Source organism: Bos mutus, chromosome 22 (assembly GCF_027580195.1).
Source record: "Bos mutus isolate GX-2022 chromosome 22, NWIPB_WYAK_1.1, whole genome shotgun sequence".
NCBI classification, from domain to species: Eukaryota; Metazoa; Chordata; class Mammalia; order Artiodactyla; family Bovidae; genus Bos; species Bos mutus.
The window spans coordinates 65,914,167-65,935,135 of record NC_091638.1 but is presented as its reverse complement, the minus strand read 5'-3'; the positions used below and the strand labels follow the sequence as shown (position 1 = coordinate 65,935,135).

The 20,969-nt window shown below is 53.4% G+C and overlaps 1 protein-coding gene across 1 annotated transcript in view; it reads left to right on the top strand.

Annotated features, from left to right (window-relative positions):
- The window catches only part of LRP5 (LDL receptor related protein 5), a 124,199-nt gene that overhangs the window by 36,603 nt on the left and 66,627 nt on the right, over positions 1-20,969 (top strand). The window contains 3 exon segments of the mRNA XM_070360255.1: positions 7,776-7,973; positions 15,215-15,411; positions 16,471-16,602. Of these exon segments, the coding sequence (XP_070216356.1) occupies positions 7,776-7,973; positions 15,215-15,411; positions 16,471-16,602 (527 nt within the window).

The window sequence follows — 20,969 nt, the reverse complement described above, 5'->3', positions numbered from 1 at the left end:
GTTGGAAGAGGGTCTGGGCGCTCTGCCAGGCAGAGCCCACACCTTTCACCCTCTCTGTGACTGCATCAGCTGAACACGGTGGAAAAAGTGAAACTCCCCGTCCGGATGTGGAACTTGCGGAATTGTTGCTCTGGTGTCTTCTGGAAGCCCTCTGCTCCCGCCAGCTTCGTGGTCTGGCTGAGCTCACGTGATCCCCAGAGGCTCAGGGCCCAGCCCCAGTTCCAGGTGGGGTGTTGTGAGTGGCGGGAAAACTAAGGACGTACGCAGAGTTGAAGGCTGGGATGGAGGGGAGATGGCAAGCTGCCCTCCAGGCCATGCTCGTGGCCGGCTTTCCTAGCGGGAGCTCTTGGCTCAGTCACCCGCGGCCCTCTTCCCTGTCTTCCCACCGCCTGGGAAGGACACACCCTTAGCTGGGCGGCATCAAGCCTGGTGCCCGCTCACTGGCCACGCCCAGCGCACGGCTGTGTCCGCCTGCTCCTCTGCTGTCCGCTCATCAGAAACGGCTGTCGGGCATCTTTTGAACAGAAACGCAGTAGGACCCTGGTTTCTGGTCCTGATGCCCTCCGCTGCCCTGGGGGTGGTGCTCGCTGCCCTGCCTGCAGCCAGGGTGGGAGGGACCTCTCAGCCCACCTGGGACGGGTGGAATGAGGGCTGAGGGCGGGTGCCTGGGTAGCTCGGGGAGCACGCTGGGTGAGGGGGGGCACTTGAGTGGCCGAGTAAAGTTCCTTCCATGGGCTTCTCCGCATGTTGACTGAGAAGGCACACTCGGCTGTCTCTTGATACCAGGAACGCGTGGTGCCTCTGGAGCTGCTGGGTTGTGTAAAAGCTGAGTGTGTGTGTGTGTGTGTGTGTGTGTGCATGCACTGCTGGAAAGTGTGGGCTGGAGGGTGTGAGCATGTGTGTGTTTGTGCCTATTTGGGTGCACCTCTGAGTGCACCTGTGAGCACACGTGTGTCTGTGTCAGTGTGTACACACATTGGGGGTGGCTGCGTCAGATTTATTGTCCTGGTAGCTGACTGGCCGAGGTCAGGGGGACAAGCCCGGTGTCCCTGCTCCCGAGGCTGCCCCAGCATCCTGGGTGGGGGGCATGCCAGGCGGTGACTTATCTTTAGGCCCCTCACCCTCCGAGGAGGGCTGAGCCGCTCCAGCCACCAGGGGGCCAGGCTCATCTTCCAGGAGGGTCTCTGCGTTGCCTGGGAAACAGCCCTTGCCTCAGGCCTCTCCCATCCTGCAGTGTGGCCGCAGGGGTCACAGAGGGTCATTGACTGTCTTCTGGGTCATCGTGGCTGGGGTGGCTGAGTCCCGCTGGCTAAGAGGGGGCTCCGTCAGCAGCGGGAGAGGCTGAGGGGAGCAGCCCCGAGGCCCTCACAGTGCCCTGGGGGGATGCCAAGAGGGTGGTGTGCCACTGGGGAGGGGGCGGCAAGGCGCAGGCACAGGGAGGGGAGGCGGGGCCTTCCCGCTGTCGGTCAGGAGCCGGGGCGTCTCTTGGTAGCAATTGAACAGAGACATGAAGAGATGAGGCCAGGAGACACCTGGGGGAAGGCTTTCTGGGCAGAGGGAGCAGCTGGTGTGAGGGTCCTGGGCCTGTGGCAAGGGTGGGTGTGGGGGTGGGCAGGACGGGCTTTGAGGGGAAGGGTCACTGGTTTGACTCATGCTTAAGGGGCTCTCTCTGGCTCTTGGAGCGAGGGGAAACTTTAGGGTGGGAGCTGGGAACTACATTAGCAGCTGTTACTGTGCTCCTGGCAAGAGAAGGCAGATAGGACTGGGCCAGTGGGTGGGGGGGTGAATGGATTAGAGGTAGTGGGCTTGAGTAGTAGGGGGTCTGTTTTGAAGCTGGAACCATCTGGATTTAGACAAGAAGGGAGGACGGTGCAGGGCTGCCCTGTGCCTTGGCATCCCCATCTGTACAGGGTTGTGACCCTGCCCCACGTCATGGACACCAAGAATGGTTGTGGCGTCAACAAATGGTCACTGTTGTTATGTTAAAAATGCCCCTCACACCCTCCTGAAATGTAGTCTTCACATCTGTGCACAGACTTCTCTTTTTTCTCTTCCTTGCAGCCTTTTGCCATCTTGGTTGGGAGGTGTTTGGTGCTTGTTTGGAAGGTGCTCAGTTGGGAGGTGTCTGGTGTGGTTGGAATGTGCTCAATTGGGAGGTGCTTAGTGCTTAGTTGGGAGGTGCTGGTGCTTATTTGGGAAGTGCTCAGTTGGGAGGTGCTTGGTGCTTGGTTGAGAAGTGCTTGTTGCTCAGTTGGGAGGTATCTGGTGTGGTTGGAAGGTTCTCAATTGGGAGGTGCTAGTGCTTGGTTGGGAAGTACTCAGGAGGTACTTGGTGCTTGGTTGGGTGATGCTTGGTGCTGTTGGAGGTGCTTGGTGGTTAGTTGGGAGGTACTGGGTGCTTGTTTTGGATATGCTTGGTACTCAGTTGAGAGGTATTGGTGCTTGGTTAGGAGGTGCTTGGTATTTGAGAAGTGCTTTGTGCTTCATGCTCACACCCATGCTGGCATTTCCTGTAGCATCCACAGGAGTTGGTCCATCTCTGGCTCTGGCTTGTCTTAATTGAAACCTTTTCTGATCTTGCCTTTGAATTCTCTCCTCAGGTCCTGCTGGGATCACACCCCTGCCCCTGGGGGCAGAGTTGACTTTGGTGTTGACACCTTGGGCAGGATTTCTGAGGCCCCAGTCTCTCCCCCTAAGCTCCTCCTTCCCTGGTAATGTGTCTGATGCGTGATGCAGCGAAAATGATGCTGCAAAGTGTCACCCTCAGCAGGGTGAGAACCCTGCACTGTGATCCTAGGCTGGCTGTCTAGGGTGTGGTTAAGGTCATGAGTGCCTTCTTTGTCTTCTTAAGCACCGCTGCCCAGCAGGGGAGGACTCTAGGCTGGTGCGGAGGGACCACGGGCAGCACCCCAGCCTCGCTAAACACTGGCCTGGTGGTGGCCCTTGGTGTGAGCTTGAGCTGAGTCCTGGGACAGTGGGTTTCGTTCTCCGCCCCGGCCACAGACGTGAGGCTGCAGGGGGGCATCACCACCAACCGCCCCAGCCCCGTGGGAGGCTCTCCCGTCTCCCTGTGTCTTCTTGTGATGTCCTCTTCCTGCCTCACAGCTGGGCTCCCTCCTCTGCTGAAGGGATACTGCCCCAGATGTCATTAGGAGGGTCCTCAGTCCTAACGTGCACCCAGGGTGCGTGTGACCAAGAGCCCCACAGGCAGAAGGGCCCGCAGACCCCGGGGATTGGACTTGGGCCATTTCAGCATGGCAAGAACAGGCCCAGGCCAGGCGCCTCTGCTGCCAGCATCAGGTGCCCCTGTGGGGGGCAGAGCGGCCCCTCTGGCCCCGAGGCTCTGGGGCTGGGAGGACATCAACCCCGCACGGGGACGGGCGATGGGGCGCATGCCTGTACCAGCCCACGAGGGGCTGCGGTGGCTCCTGGGTCTCCAGCTGCAGCCAGGCTGAAACCCAACCCCCTCTTTAAAATGCAAAATAGCCCTTCCCTAAAATAAGACCCAACCACAACCGCACCAGCCGCTGCCCTCTGCGCAGTGCTCTGCCTCGGAAGTCGCTGCTCCTCCGTGGAGCTTGGCGGGGCCTCTGGCAGTGTCCAGGCCCTGCACGAGCACGTCCGCACCGGCCGGGCTCTGGGAGCGGGGTGGCCCGCGAGTTCCCCATTTAAGGAAACCAGCCGGCCTCTGTTATGAAACCCGGGGGAAGGAATTTGAATTATGCTCCTCGCGGAGGTCCTGAGCCTGCACTTTTTCCGGCCTTTCCCGCTGGCCTCCGAGGAGCCTTTGGGGAGGGCACGAGTACAGGGCTCCAAGATTTATTCTCCTGATACCTTCTGGGCAGCTGGGGGGCCGGAGGCTGGGCTTGTTCCAGGCTGCTGGGGGTGGGAAACACGCAGGGAGGGAAACATGCCTGCACCAGGCCTGCGGGAGCCTTTGCAGCTGGCCGAGGGCACCTGTGAGCCTCAGGGGCCGCGAGAGGTTGACCACCGCCCAAGGCTGGCAGAGGGGCATGTGTCCCAAAGTGGACAGGCCTTGGCCCCAACGAGAAAACCACACTGTGCTCCTGGAGCCGGTGAGCGGCGCAACACACCTTTTCAGAGCCTCAGTTTTCTCATTTGTCCCGCTGGAATAGTAATTCCCGCTCTCCCTGCATTTTGAATTGTGGCCGAGAAGACTCTTGAGAGTCCCTTTGGACTACGAGGAGATCAAACCAGTCCATCCTAAAGGAAATCAACCCTGAATATTCATTGGAAGGATTGATGCTGAAGCTGAAGCTCTGATACTTTGACCACCTGATGTGAAGAGGCGACTCTTTTGGAAACGACCCTGCCCTGTTGCTGAGAAAGACTGAGGGCAGGAGGCAGAGGGGCGACAGAAGATGAGATGATTGGATGGCATCACTGACTCGGTGGACAGGAGTTTGACAAACTCAGGGAGATGGTGAAGGACCGGGAAGCCCGGTGTGCTGCAGTCATGGGGTCGCAAAGAGTCAGACACGACTGAGCGACTGAACAACAACTGCACTGCTTCTCACTAAATGCAAAGGAGCGTGCATAAGAGGCTTTTTGGAGAGGCGCTCTGAGTTCTCTGTCCCCACGGGGCTGGAGAACTGGGGAGCTTGCGACAGCAGCGGGGTATGGCAGGCCCCTCGCTGCACGTGAAGCCCCCGCAAGCTCGTTCTCATTATCTGTCACAGCCCGGCAGCACCAGCTCTGACATGGCGCCCCACCCAAGGTCGCTTGACCTCACAGATGGGGGTGGTCCTCGGAGCTCCGTCTCGGGGGGAATGGCAGCCACGTGCATGTCGTTTTCTCTCTCCCACTGGACAGAGACCCCCAAAGGGCGAATCTGGACCTGTTCTCCCCCACGCCCCTGCCGGCTTGGCTGGTCCCTGGTGGACGGCAGCACGGGGTTTGTGGTGAGGTTTTACCCCTGAAGATGTGGAGGTGAGGGCTGGGGGGTGGGGGAGGAGCTTGACTGGTAATAGAAGCAGCTGAAAGGGAAGCCCATGGTCCACGGAACTAGGATGCCCGTGAAGTCACCTGTTTTCACTCCTGGTGTCCCACAGCCCCTCCAGTCCCCGTCTGGGCTTGAGCTCCCTCCCTGGCTGGCCACTCCCCCCACAACAGGACAGGTGGCTCCTAGGAGACCCCTTCCAGGCTGATGCCCGTTTGCCCAGCGTAAACCAATCATTTGTCTCTAAAGCAGCCACTAAGGCTGAGGGTGATGGGGTTTGCTGATTGCTTAAGACTTTTCTGTGTTGCCCCAGAAGTGGGTGTGGGAGCAACCACACCAGCTGGAGAGTCTCATGGGCCTCAAGTGGGAGGGGGCCTTTTGAGGGGAATCCAGGCCCTGTCCCCTCACTGTGGAGAGACGCTGATGGACAGAGAAGAACGGGCCTGCCCCTTTGTGGCCTGTGACTCCCCCAGAGCCGAAGGGGCCAGGAACCCAGGAGATGCGTGCCCTCCAGGCCGGCGTGGGTCCCCTGTGCTCTCCACTGAAGGGCCGCATGGAGCGGGCGCCCTGCTAGGACAGCTGGGCCCTGTGGGGTTTGAACCCGTCACCCTAGATGCATGCATATCTTCTCCACTCTCATGGTGGGACATCAAATAAGGAAGCCTCTGCAGAGGCGGTGGGTTCTGGCTGGAGACCCTGTGATCGTGGTTAAGCAGAGCAGAATCACCCATAGCCCACCTTGGAATAACTGAGATGTTTATAATTTATTTATTTTGGCCACACCAAAATAAATAGGGCACATGCGATCTTAGCCCCCTGCGATGGAAGTGCACAGTCTTAACCACTGGACCGCCTGGGAAGTCCCAACAGACTTTATTTTTTTTAAAGCAGTTTTAGGTTCACAGAAAAAATGGGGGGAGGAGTGTACAGAGAGTTCCCACGTATCCATGACCATTTAATGCCTTTTGACAGAGATTTAATGTCACATATCCACCATTGTATTATCCTGTGGTGGTGAGTGGTTTAGTCCATCGCTAATTTCCTGTCCAGCTCTTGGGACTCCATATACTGTAGCCTGTAGCCCGCCAGGCAGGAACACTGGAGTGGGTTGCCATTTCCTTCTCCAGGGGAGCTTCCCAACCCAGGGATGGAACTCAGGTCTCCTGCATTACAGGTAGATTCTTTACTGACTGAGCCACCAGGGAAAGTCCCGTATTATCCTGTAGAATCATTTTACTATCCTCTGCGTTCTACTCATTCATCCTTCTCAAGCCCCCAGCAGCCCCTGATCTTTTTACTGTCTCCACCAGAGTATGCAGCCATTTCACACTGGCCTCTTTCACACTAATATGCATTTCGTGTTGTTCCGTGCCTTTTCACGGCTTAATAGCTCATTTCTCTTTAGCACACAGTAGTATTCCATTATACATGTTTTAGCTGCCTTTTAGAAGTTCCTTTACAGCATTTTTATAGGAGGAAAAAATCAGAAGCAACTGCAAATGTTCAGTGTGGAATCACTTAAATAACTTATGGAGCCTGGCGGGTTATAGTCCAGTCAGTTCGGTTCAGTCACTCAGTTGTGTCCGGCTCTTTGCGACCCCATGGACTGTAGCATGCCAGGCCTCCCTGTCCATCATCAGCTCCTGGAGTTTACTCAAACTCATGTCCATTGAGTCGGCGATGCCATCCAACCATCTCATCATCTGTCGTTCCCTTCTCCCTTGCCTTCTGTCTTTCCTAGCATCAGGGTCTTTTCAAATGAGTCAGTTCTTCCCATCAGGTGGCCAAAGTATTGGAGCTTCAGCTTCAGCATCAGTCCTTCCAATGAATATTCAGGACTGATTTCCTTTAGGATGGACTGGTTGAATCTCCTTGCAATCTAAGGGACCCTCAAGAGTCCTCAGCACCACAGTTTAAAAGCATCAATTCTTCTGCGCTCAGCTTTCTTTGTAGTCCAACTCTCACATCCATACATGACTACTGGAAAAACCAAAGCTGTGACTAGACTGACCTTTGTTGGCAAAGTAATGTCTCTGCTTTTTAATATACTGTCTAGGTTGGTCATAGCTTTCCTTCCAAGGAGTAAGTGTCTTTTAATTTCATAGCTGCAATCACCATCTGCAGTGATTTTGGAGCCCAAAAAAATAAAGTCTGTCACTGTTTCCATTGTTTCCCCATCTATTTACCATAAAGTGATGGGAGCAGATGCCATGATCTTAGTTTTCTGAATGTTGAGTTTTAAGCCAACTTTTTCAGTCTCCTCTTTCACTTTCATCAAGAGGCTCTTTCGTTTTTCTTCGCTTTCTGTTATAAGTATGGTGTCATCTGTATATCTGAGGTTATTGATATTTCTCCCAGCAATCTTGATTATCCGCCACAGGGTTGCAAAAGAGTCGGATGTGACTTAGCGACCAAACAACAACAAAATTCCCATTAAAAGAACAAGAAAGATTCCTATTAGTAAGAAGAAGAGAATACTCAGAAGACATTGCTAAATGAGAACAAGTGGAAACAAGCATATTTAATTATCCAACTTTGATTAATAAATAATATATTAGTGGGGATTCCACACTTCCATTGCCAAAAGTGTGGGTTCAACCCCTGGTTGGGGAACTAAGAACCCACAAGCTTCCTGGACAAAAAAAAATATACGTATCACTAACTGCTTAGAAAGCAAATCGGAAGTAGTAATACCCCACGGCCTAAACACTGGATGAGATTTCCGGGCAGATTCATTGTCTCTGTTTCGTATGCTTGCATTCATGTAGACAGGAAACAAAAATCAAACAAAAGCAAGTGTTTCTGTCCTCGTTAGGTACATGTACTGGACAGACTGGGGAGAGACACCGCGGATCGAGCGCGCAGGGATGGATGGCAGCACCCGGAAGATCATCGTGGACTCGGACATTTACTGGCCCAATGGGCTGACCATCGACCTGGAGGAGCAGAAGCTGTACTGGGCCGACGCCAAGCTCAGCTTCATCCACCGCGCCAACCTGGACGGCTCCTTCCGGTAAGTCCCGGCTCTGGGCCCTCCCCTTACGCTCCGGCTGGCCAGTCCCCGCTGGGCGTTGGTTGATCCTTCTCTACTCAGGCCCACGGTCTTGCACCTGAAACCCTGGGGGCCTCAGGCACGCAGGCCTCCTCAGGACAGAGATCAGTAGTGGCGCTCACGCCGTATCTGACATCCCACCCGAGCAGGGTCTGGGGAGGCACCTGTATCTATGTTATGGCAAAATGTAGACGGTTCATTCTAAGTGGGATGGAAAAAGCTATAAAGAGCCCCTGTCCCCATCCAGGTTTTGCCACCAAAGCACCAAAGCGCTTTCAAATGTCTGAGTTTTTTGGGTCTCAGTATTGGAGATAAGCAATTGTGGACTCAGGCCCAGGAGTTGATGGGGTTGTAACGACTTCTCTGCACACCTTCCTCCCCCCAGCACTGAGCTTCTGGAGGCAGAAGCGTGGCCAGAATTGTGTTCACTGCATTCCTGTCTGGCTAGAGGGCCTTACGCATAGTAGGTGCTCAATAAAATAGGCTGAATGAATGAAAAGGGTGTTGTCTTTGTTGGTAATTGCTGTTAGGGCTTGCTGGTCAGCTTAACAGCTTACCTGCTTCTTGACATTTTACATGTAGGAAACCTCCAGCCCTGCCCTGTCTGCCCGCCTACCCGCCCGTCCTGACCAGTCAAGGGTGGTTTATTCACTGACTTCCTGCCTGCTGGCTCTGTGCCAGGTCTTGGGGCCTCTGCCGCTTGAACAGACCCTGAACCTGCACTGGCGGGCTCCTGGGCCAGGCGGGCAGGGTGTGGGCACTCAGGATTCTGATGACACTGCATGGGGAGGATGCAGCGGCCAGACCTCGGCAGACACAGGCAGACACCAGCTGGAGCAGACGTGAAGAGGTGGCAGCCTTGCCACATTTCATCCAGGCTGTGTGCCGTGGTCATCTGCTCCTGTGTAACAAAATGCCCCAGATGCTGGTGGCCTGAGACAGAGAACAGACTTCTGCGGGCGTCTGAATGTAGGAGGGGTTTAGCTGGGGGGTTCTGGCTCTGAGTGTATTCCGAGGTTATAGCCAAGCTCCTGGCTGGAGCTTCAGTCACTGAAGGCGGGACTGTGGCTGGAAGACCCACCTCTAAGGTCACTCTCCTGACTGTCGGCAGGAAGCCTCAGTGCCTCTCCGTCTTCTTAGAGCTGAGCCGTGTGCCCCAGCTGATCTGAAACATTTCCTCCCATTGTCCTTGGATCACAGCCTGGCCTGGGGAACCAAGGCCCTTGGAGAGCTGAGTGATCCGGGCAGTTGTGAAGGGTGAGCTTTAGAGTCGATAGAGGCTGCAGGTGGGAGTGCCCTGCTCAAGGGGTTGTGATGAGGGGCAGTGAGGGTCATGGTGGCATTTAAAATGTGGTGGTGGTTGTGGTGATGTTAATGGAGCTGGATGATGTGATGATAGTGAAGGTGATGATGGTGTTGATGAAGGAGGTGATGGTGGTGGTGAAGACCTGATGGTGTGAGCATATGGTGGCAACGTGATGATGTGACGGCTGGCCCTTGTAGAACCTTGGTGTTTTCCTGGACATCGTCAGTTCATTTCACCCTCATACCAACCCTGTGAAGTGTTTGCCATCTGGTTTGCCTGTGTTCGGTCATGTCTGACTCTGCGACCCCATGAACTGTCGCCCACCAGCCTCCTCTGTCCATGGGATTCTCCAGGCAAGAACACTGGAGTGGCTTGCCATTTCCTCCTCCAGGGGATCTTCCCAACCCAGGGTGCGAACTCATGTCTCTTGCGTCTCCTGCATTGGCAGGCAGGTTTTTTTTTTTTTTTACTACTGGTGCTACTGGGCAGCCCTGTGTGTGCTGTTATGATCCCCTCTAATGATGGTGCACAGAGAGGGACGTGAACTCGCCCAAGGCTGCACAGCTAGTGAGAGCCAAGGCTGGGAGCGAGGCCCTGTGACTCCAGGGCCCGCTTTCAGCCCCTCTTCTATGTACCTGATTTTTCTGGCTCTGCAGATGGTCAGTGCTCTTTATGGATGTGCCCAGGGCTGTTCAGGTGACACATGACCATCCTGGTAAAGAGGGTGAGCCCTGGAGCAGACGGACCTGCCAGGCCTCTCTCTTGGTCCTGACCGTGGCTGGGTTGCTTCACTCCTCTGAGCCTTGGGGCCTGGGATGGGCATTGGGGATTCTAATGGTGCTTCCTGGAGGTACTCACAGGGTCTGATTTTATTGTGCACGGTTTCTGGACACGGTTAGCCCTCAGTGAAGGCAGGTGTGCTTGGGATGTTCCCGGGAGGCAGAGGGGGCATGGGTGGAGTTGCATCCAGGGGCCCGGGGCATCCTGAAAGGAGCAGGGAGGGTGGGTGAAGTGAGCTGAGTCTGGCACTGGCTTCGTGGGGGGCCTCCAGCTGAGGCAGGGCTCAGGGAGGAGAAACAGCCCTGAGAAGTGACAGGCGTCTGGCTTCTCAGTGACGTCATGGGAAGCAGTTTCATGTTCCCTGGGGTGTGAACACTGAATTAGCGTAGGATCCAGCAATTCTGCTCCTGGGCTTATGTTGCTGCTGAGTTGTGCCTGTGTGCTCAGTCCTGTCTGGCTCTTTGAGGCCCCATGGACTGTAGCCTGCCAGGCTCCTCTGTCCATGGGATGTCCCAGGCAAGAATACTGGAGCCTGTTGCTATTTTCTGCTCCAGGGGATCTTCCTGACCCAGGATCGAACCCACATCTCCTGTGTCTCCTGCATTGGCAGGCGCATTCTGTACCACTGAGCCACCTGGGAAGGCCTGCTAGGTTTATACCTGCAAAGAATTGAAAATCGGTATTGAAATACATGTGTGTACATGAATATCCACAGCAGGACCATCCACAATAGCCGAAAGGTGGAGACAACTCAGATGCCCACCGACGGGTGAACGCCAGATGGATACATAGGGTGTGCCACATCTGTGCAACGGAGTATTGCTCACACATAACAGGAGTGAACAGAGAGGCGACATGCCACGGATGGCCTTGAAAACATGCTGCTCCTGAAGGAGACTGGACACCAGAGGCCACATACTGTGTGACTCCATTTATTTGGAAAGCCTGGAGCAGGCCAGTCCTTAGGGACAGAAGGCAGACTGGTGTCAGCGGGCGCTGTGGGGGCAGGGGAGTTGAGGAGATGAGGATTAATTGCTTGGTGTGTTTGGGGTTTTCCTATGGGGATGGGAATGTTGGGGAAGTAGCTGGAGGTAGTGGTTGCCCAACATTGTGAATGTGCTACGTGGCCCTGAATTATTCACTTTGAAATGGTTAGTTTGTGTTATGTGAATTTCACCTCAAGACATTTTTTGTTTGTTTGTTCGGTTTGGGTTTTTATTGAGATATAATTGACATGTACAATTATGTTCATTTTGGGTGTATTACACTGTGATTTGTTACACATGTATGTTGCAAAATGATGACTGTAATAAGTTTAGTTGTTTAGTTAATATCTATCCTTATCACATAGTTACGTTTTTCTCCCCTTGTACATATGTATTGCAAAATGATGACCCTAATAAGTTTAGTTAATGATTATCCCTATCAGTCAGTTCAGTTCAGTCACTCAGTCATGTCTGACTCTTTGTGACCCCACAGACTGCAGCACACCAGGCTTCCCTGTCCATCACCAACTCCTGGAGTTTACCCAAACCCATGTCCACTGAGTTGGGGATGCCATCCAACGATCTCATCCTCTGTCGTCCCCTTCTCCTCTGCCTTCGATCTTTCCCAGCATCACGGTCTTTTCAAATGAGCCAGCTCTTCTCATCAGGTGGCCAAAGTATTGGAGTTTCAGCTTCAACATCAGTCCTTCCAGTGAACACCCAGAACTGATCTCCTTTAGGATGGACTGGTTGGATCTCCTTGCAGTCTAAGGGACTCTCAAGAGTCTTCTCCAGCACCACAGTTCAAAAGCATCAATTCTTCGGCGCTCAGCTTTCTTTACAGTCCAGCTCTTACATCCATACATGACTACTGGAAAAACCATAGCCTTGACTAGACGGACCTTTGCTGGCAAAGTAATGTCTCTGCTTTTTAATATGCTGTCTAGGTTGGTCATAACTTTTCTTCCAAGGAGTAAGCGTCTTTTAATTTAATGGCTGCAGTCACCATCTGCAGTGATTTTGGAGCCCAAAAACATAAAGTCAGCCACTGTTTCCACTGTTTCCCGTCTATTTGCCATGAAGTGATGGGACTGGATGCTATGATCTTAGTTTTCTGAATGTTGAGCTTTAAGCCAACTTTTTCAGTCTCCTCTTTCACTTTCATCAAGAGGCTCTTTAGTTCTTCTTCACTTTCTGCCATAAGGGTGGTGTCATTTGCATATCTGAGGTTATTGATATTTCTCCTGGCAATCTTGATTCCAGCTTGTGCTTCATCCAGCCCAGCATTTCTGATGATGTACTCTGCATATAAGTTAAATAAGCAGGGTGACAATATACCTCCTTGACGTACTCCTTTTCATATTGGGAAGCAGTCTGTTGTTCCATGTCCAGTTCTATCCCTAGACATAGTTACAATTTTTTCCCTTGTGATGAGAACTTACAAGATCCGCTGATCCGCTCTCTTGGCAACTTTTAAATACAATTCAATATTGTTAACTATACATTGTTATGTATTGTTAATGTACATGCTGTACGTTACACCCCAGGACTGACTTACCTTAAATCTGGAAATATGGTGTGTTTTGATCTCTTCCAGCTATTTCACCCACTGCTGCACCCCTGGCAACCGCTAGTCTGTTCTCTGTATCTATGAGTTTGGGCTTTTAATATTTTTTATGGAGTTATAATTAGCATACAGTATTACTGTATTCATTTCAGGTGTAAAAACATCGTGATTCAATTATGAAATGATCACAGCAAGAACAGTTAGCCATCCATCCCCAAGCAAACTCATTATGGTTTTATTGACCGTATTCTTTATGTGTGCATTACATAAATCCCCATGACTGATTTATCTTGTAGCTGGAAGTTTGTACCTCTGATCTCCTCCATCTATTTCGTCTGTTTCCCCATCCCTTCCCCTCTGGCAACCACCTGTTTGTTCTCTGTATCTCTGAGTCTGTTTCCCTTTTGTCTTCTGGAATTCACGTGTCAAGAAAATCATATGGTATTTGCTTTTCTCTCTCTGACCTTTTTTCACTTTGCATAATACTCTCCAGGTCCATTCATGGTGCCGCAAATGACAAGATTTCATTATTTTTATGGCTGAATAGTATTCCGCTGGATTTTATTCACACACACACACACCATCTTTTCTTTATTCACTCAGTTCATCTGTTTATGGACACAGGTTACTTCCATACATTGGCCATTGTAATCACAGTTGCAATGAGCACAGGGATCCTTACATCTTTTCAAGTTTGTGTTTTCATTTTCTTAGGGAACTTATTCAGATATGGAATTGCTGGATTGTACGGTAGTTTTATTTTTAGTTTTTTGAGGAAGCTGCATACTGTTCTCCATACTGGCTGTACCAATTTACATCCCCGCCAACAATGCACAAGGGCTTCTCTTCTCTACCTGCCAACCTTGTTGTGTCTGATCTTTTTGGTGATGACTATTCTCTGCTTCCTCTTCTATTTTTTGGAATAATTGGAGAGGTATAGGTATTAACTCTTTAAATATTTGGTTGAATTCACCTATGAAACCATCTGGATCTGAACTTCTGTGTGGGGGGAGTTTATTGATCACTGACTCAATTTTGTTACTAGTTATTGGTCTATTCAGATTTTCTGTTTCTTCATGATTCACTCTTGGAAGATTGTATGCTTCTCGGAATTTATCCATTTCCTCTAGGTTGTCTGATTTGTTGGTATAGTGTTCTCTTATGAGGGCTTCCCTAGTGGCTCAGTGGTAAAGAATCTGCCGGCAATGCAGGATTTGATCCCTGGGTCGGGAAGATCCCCTGGAGAAGAAAACGGCAACCCACTCCAGTATTCTTGCCTGGGAAATCCCATGGACAGAGGAACTTGGCAGGCTACAGTCCATGGGATGGTAAAAGAGTCAGACATGGCTTAGTGACTGAACACATTCTCTAATGATCCTTTGTATTCAGTAAATTTTTTTTTAAAGTGACATCAAGAAAACAGGGAATGGACTTCCGTGGCGATCCAGTGGTTAGGACTGTGCACTTCACTGCAGGGAGCTCGGGTTCGATCCCTGGCTGGGGAACAAAGATCCCACGTGCCGCGTGGCGCGGCCTAAAAAAAACAGGGAAGAGGCGATCGGGTCAGATCCACCCTGAGCACGAGGGTGTGGTCTTCGGCCAGTGGCGCCTCTCGAGTATTACTCTCTCCTGGGCGCTGCACCGGGGGCTGAGCACGTGCCGGTGGCCACCCACCCACAGCTCCTGCCTCCTACCCTACAGTGGGGCGAGAGTCCTCAAACCAGGTAATTGCATGCTACCAGCTGTGTAAATTACGATTCTATTACCGGCATCCATAATTTCACGAAAAAACAAGTTCTTGTTTGCTGGGTATTGTAAATACACAGAACTCTTCTTCCCTGTCCCTGTAGGTGCTTCATCGCTAAGTTGTGTCTGACCTTTTGCTACCCCATGGACTGTAGCCTGCGGGGCTCCTCGGTCCATGGGATTTCCCAGGCAAGAATATTGCAGTGGGCTGCCATTCCCTTCTCCAGGGGGTCTTCCTGAACCAGGGATCGAACCTACGTCTCCTGCGTCTGCTGCATTGGCAGGCGGATTCTTTATCACTGAGCCACCTGGGATGCCCTAATAGACAGAAGAGACTACCTTTTTTTTAATTTTCAGATTGATGCAAGTTTAATTTGCTTTGGTAAATAAATGATTGGTTTCAGAGGAAAGGGCATGTTACTTTTGTTCTGGTTGTATTCAGCTGTTAGGGCAGGACAGCTGTGATTGTCATCTGTGTGTTGCCTCCAGATGTGGCTTCTGGCTTGCCACCTCTCTTCCGTGTTTCTTCCTTGTGGGGTATTTTGCCGGCATCCCCCACTCTAGAATCAGGTTGGATGGGGAGCAATTGTGTGTGCAAGGGCGCCCATGTCATTGTCAGGGGTGGTGGGGGGTTGGCTGGGTCTGAAAGGTGCAACCTGATGGAGGGTTCCTGGGGTGCTGGGGTCTCAGGCTGCTCCATCACCGCTCCATGAGCCGGTGTGATGTTGATGGGTCAGCAGTGACGATGGAAGGCTTACAAGAAGGGGAACGCAGTGGGGACCACCCCCCGTGATGGCTTCTCCACCCGCCCCTGCAGGCAGAAGGTCGTGGAGGGCAGTCTGACGCACCCCTTTGCCCTGACGCTCTCTGGAGACACTCTGTACTGGACAGACTGGCAGACCCGCTCCATCCACGCCTGTAACAAGAGGACTGGAGACAAGAGGAAGGAGATCCTTAGCGCTCTCTACTCGCCCATGGATATTCAAGTGCTCAGCCCGGAGCGACAGCCTTATTGTAAGTCAGGGGCCGGGCCGGGTTTGAGCGCGGGAGGCTGGTGTCTTCGCATGGGGAGGGGGCAGGCTGGGAGAGGTCCCTCTGTAGAGCTGGCGTGGGGGCTGCTTTGGGCAGGGCTGTCCTCAGGGATGGAAGAAGGATTCCCAAGGAAGGTTGCCCTGTTTTTCAAGGCCCAGTGGAGATTACATACTTACTCATGGAAAATCTGCTCCAGGTCTGAGTTCTCAGCCTGGGCTCTCCATGGGGTCGTGGAGGGGTCTCTGATGGTGAAAAGCCCCTGTGACAGGCAGCCAGCAGGGCCAGGGACTTGGGTTCACCCACTCCCTCAAGGACCACCACCTGCTCTTACGGGGACCTCCACCAGGTCCCATGGGGACCACAGAGAGTGTGGGTGGATTTTGGCCTTGATGCTGTTGAAGGTCCCAACTTTGAATTTAAGTAGAGTCCCAGGGGTGGGGCTCTCTGGACTTGTCTTCTGGGGAGAGCTCCGTGGTCCTTAAATGCAAGCTAGGTTCAATCCTTGGGTTGGGAAGATTCCCGTGGAGAAGAGACTGGCAATCCACTCCACTGTTCTTGCCTGGAGAAAGTCGGACACAACTGAGCGACTAACACTTTCAGCACTTCGCGTTTCATGGGTCCCCCCCCAATCCTGTCCTGGGCAGAGTGAGATGCTGGGAGTGTCAGTTCAGTTGCATTGTGCCAGGGAGAGCAAAAAGTCTCGTCATCAGCATCGAGAGACTCGGCCCTGTGTGGCCATCGAGCGCCTGTGCAGAGCCCATGAGGTCCAAGCACGTGACAGATAAGACAGGCCTCTGCTCTAGGAACCCCCAACCCAGGGCGGCACCACTGCCAGGCGGACAGGTCCTGGGATCCTGCCAGCGAGGGCTGGGGGTGGCCTCCATGGGGGAGGTGGCCATGGAGGGGCCCTGATGTAGACGGGGTTTCTCATTGTAGGAAATTGGGAGGAGGAGGGGCGGGGAGGATGCCCACGTCGGGCGAGGCGGGAGTGGGGGTCGAGGGTCAGTTCCGGAATGGTGTCCCCCGCCCCGTTTCCCGCAGACCACACGCGGTGTGAGGAGGACAACGGCGGCTGCTCCCATCTGTGCCTGCTGTCCCCGCGGGAGCCCTTCTACGCCTGCGCCTGCCCCACGGGCGTGCAGCTTCAGGACAACGGCCAGACGTGCAAGGCAGGTGAGCCGGGGAGGGGCGGCCGCCGGCCTGGGTGCCCACCATCTGCTTCCCTCGGGGAGGGGCTTACACGGTCTGGGCTCCGAGCCGCCGGGATTGGGTCAGATTTGGGCTCTGCTGCCCGACGGGCGCCCTGGGGTTCCCGTCTGTAAGAGGAGGTCGTGCCGGACGGGCTGAGACCCCGAGTGCCTAGCACCCTCCCTGCTTGTGTGATCACACCCTAAAAGCTGGCCGTTGTCAACTGTTAGGGTAAGGAGGGTGGTGTGCTGGGAACCGGGACGCAGGAGGCAGCGGCAGACACGTCGGCCTCTCCTCCCGCCTCTTCCGAGGGCTCCCAACTCTGCGGCACCGCGGGCCCTCCCGAAAGCTCCTGTCTTTGCTCTTCTACTTTTTTCGTAAGCGTTGCTGTGGAACTTATAATTCATTTTAAAAACATTTTATTTTTTATTATTATTTTTGTTTTGGCTACGCTGTGTGGCAGTGTGGGATCTTGGCTCCCTGACCAAGGGTGGAAACCGTGCCCCCTGCTGTGGAAGCACAGAGTCTTAACCCCTGGACCACCAGGGAAATCCTATGATTCATTTTGACCCTTGCATCCCATTCTCTTGGAATCTTCCTGCCATAATCACCCACTTCCTTCCCACCCCCTGGAAACGTAGGTTGTGAACACATCCTTAACAGGAGTTATCTTCCGGATGCATGAAGTTTACCTGATTTCCCGCCCCCTGCACGAGTGATGTTCTTTGCTTTTGACATTTTTCCGCCTCTTTATTCTCCCCCTTACTTGTCGCACGTTTGCTGCTTCAAGCACTCGTGCTGTGATTGTTTGTAATGAAGTTTCACCCGTCTTGGGGCGCTGCCTGGGGGCCTTTACTGCCAGGTGTGGAGTTCAGGGTGTGCTCTTCTGGAAATGATGTGTGTCCAGGATACAGCTTGTCCCTGGGGACGTCCAGGGCCCAGCACAGCCAGGCAGCACCAGGGTGAACTCGGGCCAGACCAGCGAGGGCGGTAGTGAGAGGCGACTGGAAGCAGCCACCTCTGGGCCAGCCCCACTTGAGGGAAAGAAAGGGAAGGTGAGGGCTCCCCTGGTGGGCTGGGGGCAGAAGGGAGGAGCAGTACTTCGTCCTGGATTTAAAACAAAAGTTCATGATGGCAAATCTGAAAAACGTGGCATCCGCTAGGTTCCACATACCCCCAGGTCGTTCCCACGTGCCTGCTGTGTGCTGGGGCTAAAGCAGGTATCGAGCCAGGCAGGCCTGTTTCCCCGCTGCTCACAGGGCACACGTGCCAGTTGGTCAGGTTGACAGGGAGCGGGCACACACATGAATAAAAGTTGTTAACAGATTTGGATCAGGTTAATGCAAGACGCACGAAAGAGGCTGCGACAGAGTATAGTAAGTCCCCTAATCTGAATGAGTTCCCTTCTGGGAGTGCTGTAAGTCCACTTGGTTGGTAAGGCTAACAAAGTTAGCCAAGGGAACCCAACTAACACGATCGGGTATAGGGTACTGTACTGTAATAGGCTTACAATACTTTTCATGCAAATAATACATAAGAAGCAAACAAACATGAAAATGGAAACATTTCTTACCTTACAGGATAGTACCTTGGAAAGGACAGTAGAACAGTACAACAGCAGAAGGGCAAAAAGGGGCCGGCATCGAGTGAGCAGGCCAGAAGAGTTACTGACTGGGGGAGCGAGAGGAGGTGGGAGATGGCAGAGCTGAAGGGTGGTCAGCGACAAGAGACGGAGGGCGAGCTGCAGGGTCGGTCACCCCTGGCGTGGATGGCACAGGTTCTGATCCCCCGCCGGAACCAGATGCACGTTCGCATCTTTAAAGTTCGCAACTTGACGGCTTGTGTGTAGGGGGCTTACTGTAATGCACAGGGGGGGTGGGTCGGGGGGACTGACTGCCTGAAGTGGACGGCCAGAGAAGATCCACCCCAGGAGGTACCGTTTAAGCTGAGACTTGGGGATCAGCAGGGAGGAGGGAGATGGCCCAGAGAGAAGGAACAGCCTGTGTGGCTGCCCTGTGGCAGGAGCCAAGTTGGTGTCAGGACCGACCTCACAGGTGTCTGATCTGTGCAGGCACATGGAGCCCCACGTTCAGAAGAGCCCCATTTTGTGCTCTGTTGTCGACTTGAAAGGACCCTGCATTTTCACTCTGCGGTGGTCCCTGCGAATTATGGAGCCATTTCTGCTTTGTGTATTGCAGACACGAAAGGGAAATCTGGAAATGGTGCAGAGGTTTTGGTGTACCTTTCTCTGCTCTTTTGCCGTATGTGTCTATACATTTCGGTTGACAGTATTGCAGGAGTATTTGCAATTACATGAGATATGTCCCGGGTGGTTCAGTGGTAAAGAATCCGCCTGCTAGTGCAGGAGGCGCAGGAGATGTGGGTTTGATCCTTGGGTTAGGACGATCCCCTGGAGGAGGAAATGGCAACCCACTCCAGTATTGTTGCTGGGAAAATCCCATGGACAGAGGAGCCTGGTGGGGTACAGTGCGTGTGGTCACAAAGAGTCAGACGTGACTGGGTACGCACACGGCGCCTCAGGAGCGTGTGTCACTGCCTGAAGAATGTTCGTCAAGTGTGTGGACCTTCAAATCATCTTCCTCCTGTTGGGCATTTCTGTTCTATTTCTGTTTTTGCAATTTCCGAGTCTCGCTGCTGTGAGAGGGCTGGCTTGGGGCCTGGCCCTGGAGGTAGAGTGATCTGGATGTGCTGTCTGTTACCTGCCATCGATGGGTGCTATCTGCCTGAGCCCTGTGTTGGATCGGCTGGTGATGTCTGCTCTGGGAGAGGGAGGGGGATACATATATGGTTGCCATCTCCGCCCACTCCAAGTATGTAGAACCAGGCTGCATGTGGACATTTGGGGAAGGCCCAGTGATGGATGTGTCAACTTTAGAAAATACATGAGGACGATAGCCTGGAGATAGCATCGCAGATAGCTGAGAAAGAGGTAGGTGAAAGAGGTCAGTATATTGTGGTCTTGGTGAAGAAGTACATGCAACCAAGCTCATATTTTTGCAGAAGGCTTCTGCTAGTCACAAGGAACAGACGTCACATCACATGAAGGGCTGTAGCGCTTTTCTAGATGTGAGGAGATACAAGAATTGGCTCATAAAATGGGCGTCTGAAGATGTCTAACCATCCGAAGGCCCGTCCTGCCAGCTTTTCCTGGAGCACAGATGCCTCCATTCCTACTCTCCACCCCGAGCTCCTTTCAGGACGTGTTGGAAGTCAGCAGCCGCAGCAGCACTCGATCTAATCTTGGTAGAGGTGGTGGCAAGTGCCCATGCTACGTGCCAGTTTGTAGTCGACAGACACAACCCCAAGAAGGTAGTTCATGCAGCAGGGCCTTCCCCAGGGGGGCCTCGTGCAGCTGCTTCGGTTAGGGGGCCTTCCTGCGTCAAAGTTCCACCAGTGGGGTGTGGGCAGAAATGGGCCGTGAACCCTCATCGAAGCCCAGAGTCACGGCCCAGTGAAGTGGCACAGCCAGAGAAGCCTGGAGTTCCAGAAGGGACTTGACCAGGCCACCCTGGGGTGTAGCCCTGGGTCCCTCCCTTCCTTGTCTGTGAGATGGGGAGTGGGGGCGGGTCGAGACCACCCCCTGCCAGGGAAGCTGTGGAGAACCCAGGGCGTCAACAGGAGTTGCAAATGCTGTAGACCCCCTGCACTTAGTGGGTCTACATAAACAGTAGCCATGCCCACCATTCACACCTTTGACATTGTGGCAGGCCCACGCGGCTGGGTTTGCCTCCATTGTCCGAGGATCCTGCCACCCCCTGGGGGAGGCCCAGATTCCTTTCCAACCAGAACAAGTCGGGGCTGTAGGCTTCTTTCGGGTTTCCACCATCCCAGTAGCTGGGGCCTCTGAACTCTGAACTCTGAACTCTGGCCACTGCCTGGGGTCGAGTCCTTTGAGAGGATTGTGTACCTTCTGCAGGCATCACCCGCAGGGAGAGGGGTGGGAGGGCTTCCTGGAGGAGGCAGTACCTGGGGCTGGAAGCTCTGTGCTGGGAGCTGACACCGATACCCATGAGGGGAACTGGGGATTAGCAGCAAAGCCTGTCTTTCCTGTCGGAAGCAAGCCCTCGGGGGGCGGGGTGTGCGGGGTATAGGGTGGGGTGGGGCTGGGGTGGACCCAGTTCCCAAAGAGCCCTGGGAGTCAGCCACTCCTGGTTTTGTCAGAACTGTCCCCTCCCCAGCTGTGAAGGACACTTTTTCAAATGACTCAGCTGGAGAATGCCAAGCTCGTGGAAGAAAAATGTTCTTGTTGTCATTCCGAGGGGCCCATGCTTGGGTGGGAGCGAGGCACAGGGCGGGGGTCTGCATAGAACATCGTCGCAATGAGGCTGCAC